At 34.4% G+C, this 20901-nt stretch overlaps 1 protein-coding gene across 1 annotated transcript in view; it reads left to right on the forward strand.

Annotated features, from left to right (window-relative positions):
* The window catches only part of CDKL4 (cyclin dependent kinase like 4), a 35979-nt gene that overhangs the window by 2690 nt on the left and 12388 nt on the right, over positions 1-20901 (forward strand). The window contains exons 2-6 of the mRNA XM_039887359.1: positions 5171-5394; positions 6843-6964; positions 13941-14013; positions 19117-19207; positions 20107-20304. Coding sequence (XP_039743293.1) covers positions 5227-5394; positions 6843-6964; positions 13941-14013; positions 19117-19207; positions 20107-20304 — 652 coding nt within the window. The 5' untranslated portion in view covers positions 5171-5226. The remainder of the gene's footprint in view (positions 1-5170; positions 5395-6842; positions 6965-13940; positions 14014-19116; positions 19208-20106; positions 20305-20901) is intronic.

A 20901-nucleotide genomic window follows, 5' to 3' on the forward strand; every position in this document is an offset into this window, starting at 1 on the left:
ATATTTAAAGGCTGTTAAAAGTAATGGTACCGTGGACATTTACATACATATCTTTGTGTAGACATTTTTTAAAATTTTTTCTGGGTAGATACCAAAGAATTCCTATTTACGTCTAACTTTTATGTTAAATTTATGTTTAACTTTTAAGAAATCGACAAACTTCTCCTTTGGGGCTGTGCCATTTTACATTCTCACCATTAATGTTGAATTTCTGTATAACCTTATCAACACTACATATTGTCAAGCTTTTGGATTGTAGCCATTCTAGTGCATTGTGGTTTTAATTTACATTTCCCTAAGGACTAATAGCATTCTTTCATGTGCTTATTAGACATTTGTATATCTTCTTTAGTGAAATGTCTATTTAAATCTTTTGTCCATTATTAAATTGGGTTGCTTGATTTTATGTACTTTATGTTATAAGAGTACTTTATGTATGTGCTGGATACAAACCCTTTGTCAGGTATATAATTTTCTAATATTTTTCTTTAGTCTGTGGCTCATCTTTTCGTTTTCTTAATGGAACAAATTTTTTTTGAGGAGCAAAACATTTTAATTTTGATGAATTTCATTTTATCAATTTTTTCTTTTATGGATTATGCTTTTGGTGTCATGTCTTAGAAATACTTGCCTGAGTTTTCAAAGATTTTTGTTTTTACTATGTTTATTTCTAGAAGCTTTAGCTCTTATATTTTGGTTGGCGATTCATTTTGAATTATTTGTGATATATTGTGCGAGGTTGGTATCTGAATTTTTTGTTTTATGTGGGTAGGTGGGTGGGTTTTTTTGTTTTTTTTTGCCTAAGGATGCTCAATTGCCCTTGCATTGTTTGTTGAAAACAATATTCTTTCCTCATTGAATTGTTTTGGCATCTTTGTCAAAATCAACTGACTGTAAATAAAAGAGTTTATATCTTGACTCTCTATTCTCTTCTATTGATATATATATAACATATCATATATATTATATAATATATAATATTATAATGGTAAGTTATAATTATATGTAAATTATATATCTGATAAAGGATTTGTATCCATAAAGCATTCTTACGACATAAAGTACATAAAGTCAAACAACTCAATTTAATGTATATAATATTATATATATATATATATATATATATATATGCCAATATCATACTTTCTTGATTTACTATAACTTTATAATAAAATTCAAAGTCAGGTAATATAAGTCTTCCAAGTTTGTTCTTATTCCAAGTCGTTTTGGCTGTTCTGGATACCGCGCATTTCCATGTGAATCTTAGGTTCATCTTGTCAGTTTCTACCCCAAAGAAGGTCTATAAGGATATTTATAAGGACTGACTTTAATCTACAGATGACTTTACTGAGAACTGACATCTTATGGAGTTTTCCAGTCCATGACCATGGCATTTCTCTTTTTCTTTTAGATCTTCTTTAATTTCTCTGAGCAATGTTTTAAATTATCAGTACACTTCACTTGTTAAATTCACTCCTAAATATTTTATTTTTTTGATGTTATTGGGACTGGAATTGTTTTCTTAATTTCATTTTTAAATTGATTGTTACCAATATAGAGAAATAAAATTTACTATTGTATGTTGATCTTGTATTCTACTACATTGCAAACTTGTTCATTAGTTTTAGAAGCTTTTTTGCAGATTCATTAGGATTTTCTACATACAGTAGCATGCCATTTCCAAATAATGAGAGTTTTTCTTTCCATTTCCAACCTATATACTTTTAGTTTCTTTTACTTGGCCTATTACACTGGCAAAAATTTCCAATACAGTGTTACATATAAGTGGTTAAATAGAACATTTTCCCAGTCTTAGAGGGAAATGTTCAGTCTTTCACCATTAAGCATGATGTTAACTGTAATTTTTTCAGATTCCCTCAAGAAAGTACCCTTCTACTCCTAGTTTGGAAATTTTATCACGAATAGATGTTGGGTTTTAAGTGCTTTTTAAATATATATCTATTGAGATGATTGTGTAGTTTCATCTTTTATTCTATTAATGTGTTGTTTTACATTATTGATATTATTAAGTCAACCTTGCATTCCTCAGAAAAATCCCTTAGTCAAGGTATATAGTTCATTTTATATGTTTTTGCTGATTATTTGGTTGTGGATTCTTGTGTCTGTATTTATGAGAATAATGATCTGTGGCTTTCTTGTAGTTTCTTTGTCTGACTTTGTATCGGAGTAATATTGGCCTTATAGAATGAGCTGAGAGATGTTTCCTCTTCTGTTTTTTAGAACAGGTTATGAAGGATTGGTCTTAATTCTTTGAATGTGTGGTAAAATTCACCTGTGAAGCTATCTGAACCTGGGCTTTTCTTTATGGGTAGATTTTAAATTACTAATTCACTTCTTTTATTTGTTATGGGTATAATCAGGTTTTCTATTTCTTCTTGAGTAAGTTTGTTACTTTGTGTCTTATTAGGCATTTGTTCAAATTGTCCAATTTGGTCACATAAAGTTCTCTTTCAATCTTTTTAAATCTATAGGGTGGTCCTGATTTCGGTAATTTTTATTTCTGTCTCTTTTCTTAGTCTAGCTAAAGGTTCATTAATTTTGTTGATCTTTTTAAAGAACCAGTTTTTTTGTTCTATTGATTATTGTATTGTTTTTTTCTGATGAGGAGTCAGTCATTAAGATGTTTCTTTTTTTGTGTGAATGGTGCTCTCTCACTGTTTTCAAGATTTTGTCTTTAATTTTCAGCAGTTTGGCTATGATATATCTAGGTATGAATGTTTTTATGTTTTCCTACCTGGGGTTTATTTAGCTTCTTGGATATATGGATTAATGTTTTATATTAAATTTAGAAAGCTTTTGGCCATTATTTCTTCAAATATTTTTTCTGCCTCTTTCTCACTACTGTCTTTCTGAGAATCTTATTACATATATATTAACATTGTTTATTTTTGTCCCACAGATCTCTGAGGCTGTGTTCATCTTCAGTTTTTTTTTCTTTCGTATTGGTCATTTTCTGTTTATTTTCAGATTCATTGATTCTTTCTTCTGCCATCTTAAATCTGTTCAGTCCATCTAGTGAATTTTTTATTTCAGTTGTATTTTTGAACTCTAAAATTGCCATTTGGTTCTTTTTTATACTTTTTATTTTTCTATTGATATTTCCTACTTCTGAGTCATCATTATATTTTCCTTTAATATTTAAATTGTAATTTGCCATAATTATTTGAACATATTTATAATAGCTGCTTTGAAGTCTTTGTCAGCTAAATCCAACATCTGGATCCATTCTCAATTCATTTTAATTGAATTTTTTCCCTGAATATCAGTCACATTTTCCTTTTTCCGTACCATGTCATAATTTTTTTAATTGAAAACTGGACATTTTAGATAACATTATAACAATTCTGGAGTCTGATTTTCTTCCTAGGTTTTTTTTTTTTTTTTAATGGATTGTTTTTTGTTTTAGCAACCTGCCTGTGTTCCAGAATCTATCTTCTCCCAAGTGTGTGGTTGCTATCTCTGTTCAGTTTTGTTTTTTTAAAATTATTATTACTTAATTCTTTTGGCCTGGCTTTCTGAAAGTCACCACTGTCTGCATAGCTTGATAGTCCATAATTTGGACACTGGTGGCACTCAGACACATCTAGCCATAAGTGTTTCACCCTCTGCCAGTAGACTGTGGATTGGAGAATGCATTCAGAATTCAGTTAGAAATCTGCCTCAGCTTTAATTTTCCTCTAGGCCTTCTCAGGTCTTCCCCATGCATGCCCATAATTAATAAAATTTTCCAAACTTAATCTGTGATGGATTTTCCATGTGTTACTTGAGTGTCTGTGTGCTTCAGTTTCTCCCTTTAAAAAGAGAGAAAATAAGATCTACTAAAAAACTGCATTGTAAAATAGTATGTTAATAGTCATTTATCCAGGTAAACACTTTTCCATTTGTGCATTATTATGGTGGCAAGTGAAAGTACATGATTTCTTACTTCATTGAGATAATCTGTGGATGGAAAAGACTGAATATTAGTCAAGTGAAAATATAAAAGAGGAATACTCATTTGAAACATGAGAAATTTTTTAAGTGGTCAACTCTTTACTTGACATTTATTAATACCAAGACCTAGAGAAAGTGGTTCTTCAGATTGTGCATTCTTTTGAATTAACTGAGCAGTAGTGATTAAAATTGTGTTCTTTGGAATGTGACGACGGCATACGTTCTAATTCCACACTAACTTCACTGTGCCTGTTTTCTCATCGCTTGGTTGGATAAAAATAACACCTACTTCTGGAATATTTGTGTAGATTATATATAATTTGCATAAACAGTGTTAAGTGCTAGCTATTATTACTATTAGAGTATATTAATAAGATCCTGCTGAATAAAGTGGTGTGGGATTTTTGAGACTAATTAAAGTTTTCATATTTTTAATTCCTAGACTGATTTATTTAATTATGCTGGCCTTATTTGTTATTTAACATGTAAACCAGTCATCGCAAAATTCACAAATGGGTGATGTGAGACAGAATAGTTAAACCCAGTATTTCCATAGAAATCACTATGGATATGAAAGCTTTCATGAATTAGAGAAATCTACCTTCTTTTTTGTGCTTTATTATTATTTTCTTTGAGAGCTACAAATTTAAGGATTTGTTCCTTTACATATCAAAGCTAAGCACAATAAAAGGGGCTCTAAAAAAGGTTTTATTATTTTTAATAGCTGCTTTGTTCAACAGCCCACATTTTCTCTGTCTTCTCTCCAGCAGGTGGAAGTATAGTGCTTTGTACCATGTCTTGTTCTCAACTCTTCTAGTTTCTCCAGTATTCAAATGGCTTAGGAAGGAAAAGATAAACACCGTATTCAAGAGTGTGAAATATTCCTTTAGCTGGACTTTATAGCATTATATTTTAATCATTTACTTGAAGATAATTAAAATAGATTGGATAAGGTCTTTTTACACAATTTTTTTTAATTTAGCTGAAGTCAACACAGACCCATTATAAGAAATAGCATATGAAATTTTTGCCATAGCTGGGAGAACTGCATAAGACTGAACTAAACTAACGAAATAACATCCAAATATTTTAAGTGTATGTAAAACTAATTGGTAGAAATAAACCTTTGACATCCTGGGCAAATTGGTTTTGTATAATAATCTGTGAGAACATTGTCCTCAATAATTTCATTAAGCTGAATTATCTTATTTTCCAGGTACAACACTGTACTTCGAGTCAATCAATACAGTAATTTAAGTCATTTCTACTATAATGGAAAAGTATGAAAAATTAGCTAAGATTGGAGAAGGGTCTTATGGGGTTGTATTTAAATGCAGAAACAAAACCTCTGGACAAGTGGTAGCTATTAAAAAATTTGTGGAATCTGAAGATGATCCTGTCGTTAAGAAAATAGCACTAAGAGAAATACGTATGTTGAAGGTAGGTTAACTTTATGTGTCTGTAATATCATGGTATTGGATGAATTACGTGTACTAAAATTACAAAGAACTTTAAAGTGATATTTTTTCCCATTAGACTTAAATTCCTCTGTATCAATAACTTTGGGAAATCAATTGATCATCATTTGGGACCTTGGCCACTCTGACGCTTACCCTGTTTCCTCCACTATTTGCCTTTCTGCTCTTTTAGGCAGTGGAGCACATAGAAAATAAAATTGACTTGGTGCTCTGGTAATATTTTTACTGTGTAAAAAGGATTCCCTTCTTAGCTGGTGAACAGCAAGAATGTAGTCGCAGTGATTTTTTTTGGTCAAGCCATGCTTATGGCAACTGAGGTAGACAATGGTATCCACATTTAAGACTCATTACTGGGCCTGCAAAATATTTATTGAGCTTTACTATATACAAAATACTGTTCTATGTCTTTATATACCTTTCTGAGTAAATAGTATAAGGTTTGGAAAGGTGATTTGCCTACTATACTGGGAAAACAACAGGAACAATGACTTATAAGGAGTGATCAGATGTCCTGGTCTATAGCTTTTGTCCCAGAGTCTGTCTGGTTAGTATCTTCTTTCAAAACTATCTTGATTTATAAGCTAAATTATACAGTCACCCTAGCTGTAGTTTGCCTGGGACAGTCCTAGCTTAGACTCATTACCCTGATTGGATGATAAATTATATAGTTGCTCTAGTGATGGATTATCTTAATCAGGATTTTTCCTTTGGTTTACAACATTAAACAGAGGCTGCCTTGTGAAATGCTTCAATTTGGGGCTAGAATTTAACGCATGAAACATCTAAGCATAAGAGAGAACAACAAAATCAAAGAACAAAGTTGGAAAATGAAAAATAAATTAAAATCACAGACTAACTGTGGGAACTCCTCTAATAAGTGGTCTAATCGGATTTGAAGGTTGGAATCTAGTATTTCTGAGAGCCAAAATGAATATTCAGCCTGGGTTTAAGTCCAGCTGACATTTACATTAACTCCATGGCAATATATAAGCTAAATGGGTATTGATGATTTTTATAGTCTTTATTCAATAATTCCATTTCCTCATTTTTTTATTCAGGTTATTTTATGAATTGTATATTTAGAATTTCCACAAAATGCATAAAGTATTTTTTGGTTTTAGTGCTTATATTTAAGTTGTGTACTTTATTTATCTCCAGAGAGATGCAAGCAGCTTAGTTACCATTTATTATGGGTACATTAGACAGATTCTTAAATTTTTCTTCCAATGTTAAGATTCCATGATTCTTACTAAGAGTGCTTTCTGTTGTAAGTAACTATAATAAATTCTCCACAAGATATGCGTAGAGAATGATAAACAAGGTCTTCTGTTCTTAAAATTATAAGGGATCTGGGGAGAAATTCTTACAAGAAAACAAATCACCAAACTTTGTATTTCAATTCCCTTGCAGCAATTAAAACACCCAAACCTTGTGAACCTCATTGAGGTGTTCAGGAGAAAAAGGAAAATGCATTTAGTTTTTGAATACTGTGATCATACACTTTTAAATGAGCTGGAAAGAAAGCCAAATGGGTAAGTAATCTAGAAACTGAAGGACTGTATGGCCAGGTCCCAATTTCATTATATATGGGATTAACTATAGCACATTTCAAATCTGAGCCACAGTGTCCCTTTCTACCCAGATGCACCTACTACTGGCTACCCTTTTCCAATCTCAGGATGTGCTCAAAAGGCAACTGAATATTAACCTAGAGTAAAAATAATTAAGAAGACAAATCTACTGCAGATACAAATCACAATGCATTTTGAGGCTAAATTATATATTGGATTGTCTGAATTCAATAAATTAGCTATGATTCAATATTAGGAAATCTATTCATATAATTCACTAATAGGATAAAGGAGAAAAAATACATATGGTTGATAAAATTTGAAAAGGCAGTTGATAAATTTAGCATCCTTTCCTGATTATTTAAAAACAAAAACGAAAACTAGGATTAAAATATGTTCTAAGCATATATGCACACAAACACAAATCCTCTTTGAATCAACAGCTGATTTTATGCTCAGCACTAAAAGGAACCACCATTAAAGTAAGAAACAAGATAAGGACATCAGTTGTCGCTACTATAATGTAACATTGTTCTGAGAGCTCTAGCCAATGTAATAACAAAAACAAATAGAGTATAGAACTTTTGGAAACAAGATTAAATTGTCATTATTTGAGTGATATTATTCTATAAAAATCTAAGAGAACTGCCTAAAGAGTTATTAAAACTAATGGAATTCAGTATAATGACTAGCATTTCCAAATTCCACACACAAAAATCATTAGCTTTTATATCAATCAGCACTTTAGAAAAATCTAGTGGAGAAGGATCTCATTTAAATATCAATAACAACAACAATAAAAGTTTAGGAATAAAGTTAAAAAACAAATGTTAGTCTCTACATAAAGACAACTATAAAACTTAACTGAGGTACATAAAAGATTTTATTTAAATGAATATATATATACATACATAGATATTTTTATATATATTTGTGTATAGCTATATATATACATTTTTTTTTTTTAGGTGAAGCAACTGTTGGTTGACCTCACAGATTGCAAGGACCTTGTCAGTTTATAATTCCTTATTTTTTTATTTTTTACACCTACAGCACCTGGTCTTCCTAGGTCGTCTCCCATCCAAGTACTAACCAGGCTCGACCCTGCTCAGCTTCCGAGATCAGACAGAATCGGGCTTGTTCAGAAGCATGGCCATAGACCTGAACATATGTTTTTGAATGGAAATATTATTATAGAGATACTGCCTCTTGATTTACTTATTTATTTATTTATTTATTTATTTATTTATTTAGTGCATAAAAATCTAATCAGAATGTTAATGGGATATTTTTTAAGTTGGAAAAGACTAAATCAAGAAATTTTTTTAAAAGAGGAAAGTGTAACAGCCAAATGTTAAATCATATTATTTTCAGAGATTCCCTTTGACAAAAAGTACCATAAACAAAACTAAAAAGAAAATGGCAAATTGGGTAAATTATTTGCCATATGGTGAATTCATATAATTTCATATCTACATATGCGGATTTTGCAAATCACATTTTTAAAAAGATTAACACCCAGTTAGAAAATATATTCATTCAAAAAAAAAAAAAATCAGTAAACTTCTACTGTTGTGCCAGGCTCAGTGCAAAGGATACAGCAGTGAAGAGAATATAGAAAAAAGTTGCCTAACTTTATGGAACTGGGATCTAGTGGACATGAAAAAGCAGATCATAAAAAGAGGGCGGAAAGTGACCAATACACTACTAAAACATGTTTATCCTCCCTATTTATCAAAGAAACTTAAAATTTTTAAATAAAGTATGATTTCTCACCTGTAGGCAAAGATTTTTCAAAAATCAATATACTCTTGTGCAAGTCCGGGAATCAGGCGTTCTCATTTACAGCTGGAGAAAGTGTGTATCTAATTAGGAGGGCAATTTGACAATACCGATGAAAATCTGTTTTCATCCTTTGACCAAGAAATTCCATTTAGAGAAATTTATATTAAGAAAAGAATGAGGTCAAAAAGTTATACATAAGAATGTTCAACATGTGATTATTTACAACAAAAAACATTGGGACCGACCTAATTTTCCAATAATAAAGATTTAGTTAAATGTACTTTGGTATATCCATACAGTGCAACACGAGGCTTCCAGCCTGTTAAAAGCAAGCTGTAGAAGAATAATTAATATTCCTAAGAAAATATTCATGAAATGATATGTGAAAAAAAATGAGGTTAAAAAGGACATTTAGTGTAATTGAGGGGTGGCGAGAGAGGAGCCTTGAGAATTGATATTTCCACGGAACGAGAATACTTCAGGTGAGATCATCACAGGGTCCTCAGCAAGGCAAAACCAGTCTCGTTACACAAGTTTGGGAGCTACTTCTCATGAGAAGGAACATTTGATAGGTATTCTTAGTTATATGTATACTCCCAAGTGTCACATTTCAATTTCTGAAGGTTGTTTCTTTCTCAGTTAATTAACTGAAAAATTAATTAACCCCACATACATTTATTTTATGTTGTCATTTAACACCCTGCAAGATGATTCTGTGTCTGATTTTTCAGTCATTTCATAGTCCCAATGGGTCCATGGAGTGAATCCTACAGATAATAGAAATAAAGGGTTATTTTAGAGCAACCATTGGAATTCTTGGTTTCTTGATTGCCTTAAACCAAGATATTAAGCCCCTAAATCATCCTTTTTTCTTCATTTTTTTCCCAGTGAATCGAGAAACAGCCAGCCCATTCCCATTTATCTTATATATTCTCATATTCGATCACATTCAGTACATCAAAACCTTGCCTTGAATAGGCACTTTATTCCAGATAACCAAAAGTGATTATTTAAATAATTGTTTCATTACTGGATTCTCACTTGCTAGTGTTCCAGCCACTAATGGTAATTAGATCCTCCTGCCTTCAGACCCAACTAAATCAAATAGCCAATTCTGGATTCCCAAGGCCTGAGTTTGTTTGCCATATCCACTTCTGGTGTCATATTCTGAACTGAACAGGATTCAATGACAGAATTCACTCTAGCTAGTTTAAGCAAAAAGGGGTTTGTTACAAGGTATTAGTTTATGAAATTTCTGAGAGTGCCAGAGAAACAAACTTAATTGAGCACCTATTAGGTACCAGGTACTGTTCTTGTCCTCAGAGCTGCAATGATGGATGAGATAAAGTCCTTGCCGAGTTACAGGTCTTTGAAGAAAAATCAAGCGCACTGAGGAATTAGAGATTGCCCAAGGAGAGAAGTAGGAGAAACAATAAATACAACAATTTGGAGGTGTGAGCAGCATGGCATGATCAGGGAATAGCTGAAACCTTTGGAGCTAGAGTGGAGTGTCTGCAGGAAAGTAGAAAGAGAAGGGTGGGGAGGCAAACAGAAATGAAGTCATTACTAGGCTGGTAGGCCATAGGATCGGTTGGATTTTATTCTAGGATAAGCAAAGGCTTACTGAGAAGGACTCAGTTCATCTCGAGTACTGATAAAGAAATCAAGTTTTTCATGTTAGGTTGTATAACACCCTAAAGGATAATGAGCACTGATGTCAGCGTCAGGATCCCCTGAGTAGCTAGGAGAGCAGTCTCGGAGCAATCCAGTCTGAATTCCCTGGACACATTACCCTTATTAACCCATTCAGCCTTGAATTATGACGTCTAGTTTTTGCTCTCAGGCCTTCATTATTACTTTCTGTATTTGTTTTTGCATTCACCCAAAGTGGAATATTTAAACATAAGTATCAGTTGATTTCTACAGAAGGTTTTATTTTACTCCAAAATGCTTCAAAAAATGTTGCTTGTAGCTAAGTACTAATTCAGTGCTCTATCTTTCTAGAATGAGCACTGTGTGAATCTGTATTCCCTTTGATAACTATCTTCTGTTTGTAAGATTGGTGGTATTTGTTTGTAGTTGTTACTCTGTGTGTATGTTGTTTTGCCTAAGATAGAATCTGCCTTCTTGGAATCTGAGCCTAAGGATTCTGTTTTGACACTTCCTATGAAATGCAGTTAAACACCCCTCTTCCGCAACAACAGCTAGGGACTGACTTTCTTATGACATCACCCTGTGCCAATTCCATGTTACCGACACTAGTAACCAGGGTTCCGCCAGTTTCTGAACCCTTGCCCTTGCCTTGTTTCTGGATTCCAGTTCTTGGTCCTCTGTTCCTGTAGTCCTCAGATCCCACCAAGCCTTCCATTTCTACGTGACGAGGGCCAAGTGCTGTTCTTGCCAGTCCCTCCCAAGGATTGAAATCCATTTCCCTTCCCTCTGCCATTACCACTCTATTCTAAATCACCAAATCTCACCTGGATTATTAAATTAGCCTTCCCATAAACCTCTCTGTATCCACTTTGCCCCCAGAAACCTCTTCTCTATATTATGTCATTTGCCTTCTTGAGTATTCAGTGACTTCCCTTCAAACTTAGAATAAAATCCAAATCCTTACCAAGATTTATAAAGCCCTTGCGGTTTGGCTCCTGCCAGCCTCACCAGTTCCCTCATGCTTTCACCACGCTGGCCTTCTTATTCTTCCCACACTCCCATTCTTTCACGTCAGAGCCTCAGTCTGCTGGCCTCATCTGATCTCAGACCCTCATTTCTTGAACCTATGTAGATATTAAAAATCCAGACTCTTAGGGGATAACTTCTCAATAAACTTGTGGGATATTATTCCATTCTTGCACATGAAGAAAACTGCAGGCACGTATAACTTAACCAAGGATGTAAAAGTAGTAGGTAGGAGCACGGCTGGGATTTCAGCTGTCTCGCAGTGCTCAAAATGGCCATACTATTCTTTCTCTTATTAAAAATCGTAAACAATGTTGTCTCAGGTTTGGCTCTAAGCAAAGCAGAGAGAAGGATAAAGTTATATTAGAATTCAGTATAGGAAGTAGAAACCACTCCAGAAATTTCAAGTAGAAAGGGATTTAATGCCGAGAATTCGGTGCTTTCACAACATTAATAATAGGAAGAGCTGGAGTCAGAGGGCTGCCACCGGACCACTGATGTCAACGGCACGTTACCATAATTATGACCTGAGATCGGGAAACTGCTCTGAGAAAAATACCTCCGTATACTTGTTGCTGTTTCTCGGCACATACCCCAGCCTCACATGGTGATGTCTTGTAACTAGTACCGTACCTGAGTCACACGTGGGCCATGCCGCTGTTCCGTAAGGCCAGCTGTGTGACGAATTCAGTTTTTAAAAAGTGATCTAAACACAAGATTTAAATATCCAAATATGATAAAATATTAAAGCTGGGTGATGGGTGTGTTTGGAATAGTAGATAATTTTAAAATTTAATTGAAAATGTAATAGACATTTAATAAAACTCGTTTTATATTTTTTTTTTTTTTTTTGAAATTTGCAAACAACAGTCCCATCTCATGAATAGGATTGAAAAACAACACACCGAGAAAAATATTTACTACATATCTGCAGACTTTAATATACGCTGAGTCTTCATAAATCAATTTTAAAAAATGTAAAGAGACCAATCAAAAAAAGCAATAAAGGCTATGAACAGGAAATTCACAAAAGAAGAAATGTAATGACCAATAATCATGTGAAAATTAAATTCACTAATAATGAAATGCAAATGAAAACCAAACCGAGATATTTTAACCACAGATAGGCAAACGATTTGGCAAAACCAAAGGAAGAGATAAGGACTTTAATGCCTAGATATTTGGTGGGGGTGTGAATGGGTATAACCTTCCTTAGAGAGGGTAATTTGGCAGTATGTAACTGTGACGGCATCATTCATGAGGCAGTGATATGAGCATTGAAAAGACATCAACAGAAAAGTTGGGGCTGTAGTTGCTATAATTTATAGAGATGATTACACAAAGTAACTACTCCCAGCCAAAATACAAGTTTCTCAGATCCTCAATTCTCCAATGGAAAATACACCTGTCCATGGTACTTTTCCAATATTTTCCACACAGAGTAAGAATTCTGCAGGGACAAAAGCTCCCAGCTTCCCATTCTCCTGGGCCTTTTATTCTCCCTGGCCTCCCATGGCTGTGGACCTGCCTGCTTACCAGGTGTTGGTCACTGTTACAAAACAACTCCAACACTTGCTTCAGTGTTTACCACCAACACAAATTGGATGAATTTGTCTTGAAGTCAATCTTCAAACATAACTTTTTTCCTGCAAAGCAGGTGTTGGGTCTATCTTAAGTTCATCCCTGCAAGATCAAAATATAATATGTGCCTACTATTGGTCCCGGAAATGCCACTTCTAGAACTTACCTTAAGAAGATAATTGCACAACTGCAATAAGATGGATGATTACATATATTCATTGAAACGTCGTTTCTAGAGATAAAAATTGGGGCAACCTAATTGTTCATTCGTGAGGATAAGTAAATTATGATAGAACCGTATAATGAGGTCCTTTACAGCCACTAATATATCTGTATACATGTTAGTATTCATATCTACTAACAGGCCTACAATGTTTCTGAAAGAGGCAGGGGAGCTGCAGAGGGTGAACCGAGTACTAGGCAGGTATGAGAGAACTCTCCATAGGTAAACTTTTATACTTTTTAAATTTTGAACCATATGAATGTGCTTATTTAAAATTAAACTTGAAAAGTAAATGCAGACACATGCAGAGAGGGGAGAGGAAGAGACGCCTGAAAGGGCAGCCACCATTAGGTCACAGCAATTATTTTGAGTTAGCAAGATTTGAGTCAACACTTTTTAATTCCTTTGCTTTTCTATATTGTTTGAGTTTTCATAAGCATTTATCATTTTTACAGATGTAAAAATTTCAAAAGGAAATTATGTAATTGCAATAAAAAAAAACAGTAAAGCAGTTTTTATTAAAACATTAAAAAAAAACATTTCCAAGACAGCCTTTCCACTGTATTCATTGGCCATCACAAGCTCCATTCATTTCGTTTCTATTCGCGGTTCTCCTCCTGTAACCCCATCCTAGGAGTTTTCAGTTCCTATTTTATTTTTTTTCCCCAGAGTTGCAGAAGGAGTGATCAAAAGTGTACTGTGGCAAACACTTCAAGCTCTTAATTTCTGTCATAAACATAACGTAAGTAACATTTTCTAATATGTTTGTTAATTCTTCATGATGACTCTTCTAACTAGCTCGGGGGTGCCTTTGAAGAGCTAAAAATGGAAGGGAAGTAAGAGCTAGAAGAGTAAAACAACGTTACAAAATATGAGGCAATCAATGCATTACTCATGACCCTTTTCTAATTTCTGTAAGAATCAAATTACTAATTCCTTATGAATTAGAAGTCTTAATGTCTCCTTTTGCCTCAGTACTAATGGTTCCTATGATTACTTTTAAATTGGGTTAAAATAAGTTTTCAGGATACCACTAGTGTAATCCACCGTAGTTTTTATGTCTCTCGAGTCATTTATTCTATTACAGTCCCCCTGCTCCTACTTTTTTTTAAAAAAATTTTCATCATTGATTTTTTAGAGCCATACTTCTTACACTTGAGCATTCATGGAAATCCCCTGAAGGTCTTGCTGAGCCCACGAAGCTCATTCTATAGGTTTCGGGTGGTTCTTGAGACTTTGCATTTCTGTCATTTTCCTGGTTGATACTGAAGGAGCTGGTCCAAAAACCAGACTTTGAATACCGCTGTGTTATAGAAATCATATTGGCTGATTGCTTCCTGTGTGTAATTGAACTTGTTCTTTCACCCGTATTCCTGTAAATTTGTATTTATATATAGAGGCTTGATCATTTTCAGGTTCAGTTTTCTAGGCAAAAATACTTCATATATAGTGCTATATACCTCTTATTGCATCAGTATCATGAGGCATCTAATGTCTGGTTCGATAATCTTAAAATAGACTCGTGGATTCAGGAGGTACATGATTGATCACCTCCTTTATTAATTTTCCTTGTCAACATTTTACTTGATGGTTTTAGCATTCATTCATGATTGTTGCCTATTATCCAGTGTTTCATTAGGGTTAAAAGATGGTGATTTTCTAATTCTGTTATTCCTTCTGCATTTATTAATTGGAATTCTATGGAGAACTTACCCCCATGGACTCTGGCTACTGTAAAATACAATAGGATAAATATGTGATTATTTCCTTTATTTGTGAATACTCAGGGTGATGAATTGGTATCTTAACAACCTCCAAGAGTGACAGTGAAGGGATTTTATGGGGTGTAGGGCATCATTATAAATATAAGGATTTTATATATTTGGTCTGTTTCAATCCTTTGCTATCATTGCTCTTTTTGGTGTTCAAATTGTCCTATCTTAGGTCAGTGAGAGCTTCTTTAAGTTGGCTCCTGGGTACTTTTGCTATAATGATAGTTTTAAAAAATAACCTAGACCTTTTGAGTTGGTGCCTACACAGAGGCAGTGATGAGGCAAGATACAGACTACCATATGGTCCATTTCGATGCCAGCAGAATGTCTATCATAGTAGTAAAGATTGCCAAAAAAAGAGTACAAGATCACAGAACTAAATTTCAGTACTTAGGAGGAACTGAGACAGTGAAGATAATCAGTGAAGATTTTGTTAGGATAAATCAGAAGTTTTAAGATAGTTAGTGAAGATTTAAGACAGTCAGTGAAGATTTTGTTAGGATAAATCAGAAGCTTTTATTTGCTATAATAAAGTATAGAGAGACATTGTTCAGAGAATACATAAACCTGTTTTTCATGATGCAAACTGTGCTTTCAAATACTTACTGAAGATAACACTGAATTGAATCCACATCTCTGTTGCTTTCCACCATGATAGGGGAAGTATTAAAGTTCACCTAAGGTAACTAAACTAGTGTTATGGTAGTTAAGATGATTCTTTTTAAGTTCTGTTAACCATAACATTTGTACTTCATCCCTATATAAACAGACACTTCACTGTGTACTGTATTATAAGCTTGAATGCAATGTCTGTGGATGATTTATCTTTGTATCTCTTCAGTGCCTAGCATGGATCTTTTTATATAAAAGATGTTCAATAAATATTTATTGAATAACTGGATGAATAAATGAGTCAGTCACTCAATCAACCTACTTTACCTGACTTTGATTTAGTATTTCCAGCAGACACAAACATTATTGTAGCTCGATGCAATGGCCATCATTTCCTTGCTTGGAACACATTCTGTACCTTAAGCTTTAAAATATTGGAAACCTCCAATTGGTCATTTATGATCTCTATTAAAAATGGATAATTTCCTCCAACATGGAAATTACTTCCGAACTCGGGTTATCTCATTTTTCTTTCCTATGGTAAACCTTTGTGTATCTTTTTATTTTATCTATTAAATAAAATGCATGCAAAGGAAAAAAATCTAAGTTTTACATAAACTGTTACAATACTACATCTAAAACCTTTATACTCTCCTTTTCTTTAGAGGAACCCTCATGATACCTTCAAAGACTAGAAAAGGCAGCCTGACCCTACCTTATTATCTCCAGAGCAGTGATTGTAACCAAGACCAGGAAGGTTTAAGTAGTGGGGGATTAAGGCCTTGCTACTCAAAGTGTGCTTCCTAGAGATCACCAGGAAGCTCATTAGAAATGCAGAATCTCAGGCCCATTCCAGATCTGCTGAATCAGAATCTGCATTTTAACATTGTGCACATCAAATTTTGAGAAGCACTGAACTTAAGAAAATACCTACTCATTTTGTTCTTTTTTTATCCTGTAATATTGCTAAAGTGAGGTAAACAGTGACCCATTTAGAATCATTATGAACTCATGGATTTTTATGTATTGGATGTATTGATTAGAGAAAAAGAACTTCATCTCAAAATGACAAAACCACATTGACTTCCAAGATATGAGTGCATCACGCTGCAAATCTATCATCATTTTGTTGATATTCATGTTCTGGTTGTGTCAAGAAGGGAGGTCTCTTTCCTCTCTTATTGCTGATTGAGTACCCATCAATAAAGCTCAAAGAGAACAACCTTTTCAGGTAATAGAAAACTATTGTTCAGTCAGGCTATAAAGAAGTAATTTCTGGTATGGAAGTTTCTGGAGATGATTGTTCAGGGTCAGGTTTAAAATACTATGGCTACCTCTTCTTGCTTGCTTGTGAGCCAGTAGATATGAGATCGTTCAGCAGCCACAATAACGCAATTTGAGCAATGTTTGCTAAAAGCTGTATATGAAACCAAAGTTTATTAAAATTCTTCTATTATACTGATTTGTAAGTTTCTTGTTCTTTGGTGAAAAATAAACTGATTGCAAGAGGTAATGCAGAATTTGCACTGAATGTTGTTTTGCAGTGGAGAGACTTAATGATTTATGTCTAAGCGTCTTCTGCCCTCCATTCTGTTTCTTACTGTTCGGGTGATTTTTTACTTTTTCTTCTATATCCTATCCCTCTTTATTAGTAGCTTCTCTTACCTGTACCTACACCAATAAATTTTTCTGTGTCTTTGGGATATATCAATACTTCATTTGCCTTTGTAGTTTTTGGTTGGAAAATAAATTGCTATGGATTTGCAGTAGATCCAAAAAACCTATTTAAATAGGCCAGTAAACAGGTATCAGTATAAGTCCACTTACTTAGTAATATCACACGTAGTCCAGAAATTTTAGAATTCGATGCAGACTCATTTGAGGAACATAACCTGCTCTTATTAAATCACCAACTATTATGAGTGAGTATGACTCAGAATGCTAATCCAAGTTTCATAAATGTGTTACCTCAAAGGTAGGAAGCTATCAAAATTAAGTTGGTTTATACTATATTTTAAAAAATTAATATCCAAGGCCTTAGGACTTTTAAGAGGCTTGCAAAGGTTTCTTGTAACTGCTGGTTGTACAAATAATGAAACAGTTGACAGTGGCTAAATTGAGACTAGCTTGAAACAAGCTTCTATTACCAGTGCCATTTTTGTGACCGAAAACGATTTAGGACTCAACATTTTCTCTTCCCAGACAGCTATTTTAGAAGCAAAGATAAATTATTTCAGAATTGTCAGTTTGACAGGATTACTTAAAGGGACTGACAGCATAGCAGAGAAGCAAACGAGGAGCTGATTACTGTACCACTTAATCTGGACATTGTCAGTGGCCACCTGCGAACACAGTGTTGTTCTGAGGATGAGCTAATTCACGGGATGGCACATTGAGAAGTACAGAGCTCTATATGAGGGCTGAGTTGTAGAAGAAGAGAACATCGTTTTTATCACTTTGCTTGTTTGGAGTGAGGACAAACTGGAAATCCAAAGTTCTGAAGAATAGAGCTTAAGCTGTTTTCTCCTAGGACCTCCACAACATGGAATAGCCACTTGTAGAAAAGTGATGAGGAGTGAGGCTCACTCGGCCCACCTTCACCACGCCCCCTGGCTTAGCCTTCTCATGTCCAGCAAGGAGCATCTGCTTCATTCAGGGTCATTATGAGGATTCCACAAACTATAAGGTCTCTACATGTAGGAGGCTAGCAGGAGCTTCTTCGAGGTGACAGTGCCTCACAGTGGTGTCCTGCTCTCCAATGAGGGACCCTAGCAGCATCACGTGGTCTTCTCTCTGGAGGCTGCTAATCAGTTCAGGTCAGCTAACTGTTGAGGATATGGAAGTGATTCTCATCCCCTGATGCCAAATGCTTTGGTATCTCTTGGTAAGGAGGGGACCATACACCCCACCTTACTTGTGACAGTTGTGATTTGTGCTTGTTGTCCTGGCATAATTATTAATAGAGTTCCTCCTTTTCACACTTCATGATTTAAATGATAATATGATCACTCTAATTGTGAGTTTTGTTTGTTATCATTCATGTGTTTTTCCAATTTCACAAATCTGTAATACTTATTCAACTTGACTTATGATCTTGAATGACAGCAGTTCTTAGAAGTACATTGAGTCTAAGCTCATCCAGAGTTTCACCTCTTACAGTTTAAGTAGGACTCAGTAAAAAGTATAAGAAATGATCATATGATACTCTCTTCTCTCTTGCCCCTAAAATTAGTTTTCATATCCAGTGATTATAATTTCACTGATATGGCAACATTTTGATTTTTTTCTTTTGTCATGATAAGATTTACAAATGAAAAATTGCCAATATAAGTTTCTTTAGAAAAATGAAGAAAAAAATTTTGTTTTTATCTCACAGACTATTAACTATTAACTAATAGTTAATGTTTGTCATGCTTTGTCATTTCTATGGCTCAGAGAAATAATCAAGTATTATCTTACAGTGTATTCACAGAGATGTAAAACCTGAAAATATTTTAATAACTAAGCAAGGAATAATCAAGATCTGTGACTTTGGGTTTGCACGAATTCTGAGTAAGTAGCAACTTTTTACTAACATCCAATTCAGATGATTAGGAAATAATCGAGTTTAAATTCTTACTTTAAATATTGAATGTATGCTAAGTGTTATGTTGTTATTTAAAACGGAAAATCTCACTTTAACCTTTAGTCACTACATTAGTTTGCACTTCAGCTCCACTCCATTCAACTAAAATTTATTGGATGTCACATTTATGTGCTTTGCCACATTGAAGAGGAAAAGAATTATAAGATGTATTTCTGCTCTTTATACACTTATAAACTTAAATAAAAGAGACAAAAGAATAATACAAGATGATTGGCAGTAAAGTACAAACATGAAGGTGCAGATGGTCCCCTGGAGAGGGGTGTTCATGTGGGCTAGAGTAGTGTAAAAATCTTCATAGAGCTGGTGAGACTAGAATAACGAAGAGAGGATTCAGAGACAGTGCCAAGAAAAAGAAATCATCCCAGACAGGGAGGAACCAGAGGGAAAGAGGGACAAATCAGTATTTCTTCCCGAATCTAGAACCATGCAGATTGTTTTAGCAACATACACGTTGCAAGGTGGCTATGTACATAATCAGTATACTGATAGGACTCAGACACAGGTGACTTAACAGTGCATTTAGAAGTTGGCTTAGGCTTAAAGTTATATGACAAAAATTCTCGATCCCCACGCCCTCTGCTGGGATTTTATAGATGTTAACTAGCTACGGTGGCTTTGGAAGCTGAATTTACTGTCTGAGTGCACAGTGTAACTATTTACGCAGTTAGGGCCTCACTGCATTAACTGTTAGGAATGTGTGGCCTCTGAGAGTTTTTGAAGCTTACTTGAATTCCTGACCTGCTCTTGGGACTAGATAACATGTTCGGAGAATGTGACCTGCCTCATGTGCTTGATGCATTTGCAGTTCCAGGAGATGCCTACACTGATTATGTTGCTACAAGATGGTACCGAGCTCCTGAACTTCTTGTGGGAGATACTCAGTATGGTTCTTCAGTCGACGTATGGGCTACTGGTTGCGTTTTTGCGGAGCTCCTGACAGGCCAGCCACTCTGGCCTGGAAAATCAGATGTGGATCAACTTTATCTGATAATCAGAACACTGGGTAGGGGTTGCATTTTATGACTTTCAGAATTGCTAAATTGTTATAGTAATAGCATGTCATTATAATGAATAACATGAGCTTTCTTGCCTCTCCAATGTGCTACTCAGTATGGTTGTTCTGGGTTGTAGCCAAAGCCCAACCCTTTCTTCAATATGTATAGCCATTACTCTCTCACTAAGGAATTTTCAGCTGCCTTTCCAAGTAAGCCACTTAGCCATGGAGTAAGCTATACATTTACTTTCCGTATTGGGCTAAGATAGGGCTAAAGATATATGTCAGCTGCATAGAGCTTGCTCTTAAGTGATACTTGATCAAATATAGTTTCTTTCCACTGCGAAAAAGGGTTTTCCTTCTTTAGAGAAGAAATCAGCAAACTTTCTATAAAGGGCCAGATGGTAAATATTTTAGGTTTTGCAGACTATACAGTCTCTGTTACAACCCCTCAACTCTGCTCCTTTGTATAGTACTGAAGAATTTATAAATTCTTTCACACACATTATCTCTTTCAGTCTTAAGAAAAGCTCATCAAAGACATTATGACACTTTTCATTGTGCCTATTTTAGAAACAAGAAACTGAGACTCAGGTAGCTTCCATG

This window comes from Pteropus medius, unplaced genomic scaffold (genome assembly GCF_902729225.1).
Source record: "Pteropus medius unplaced genomic scaffold, Ma_sr-lr_union100, whole genome shotgun sequence".
NCBI lineage: Eukaryota > Metazoa > Chordata > Mammalia > Chiroptera > Pteropodidae > Pteropus > Pteropus medius.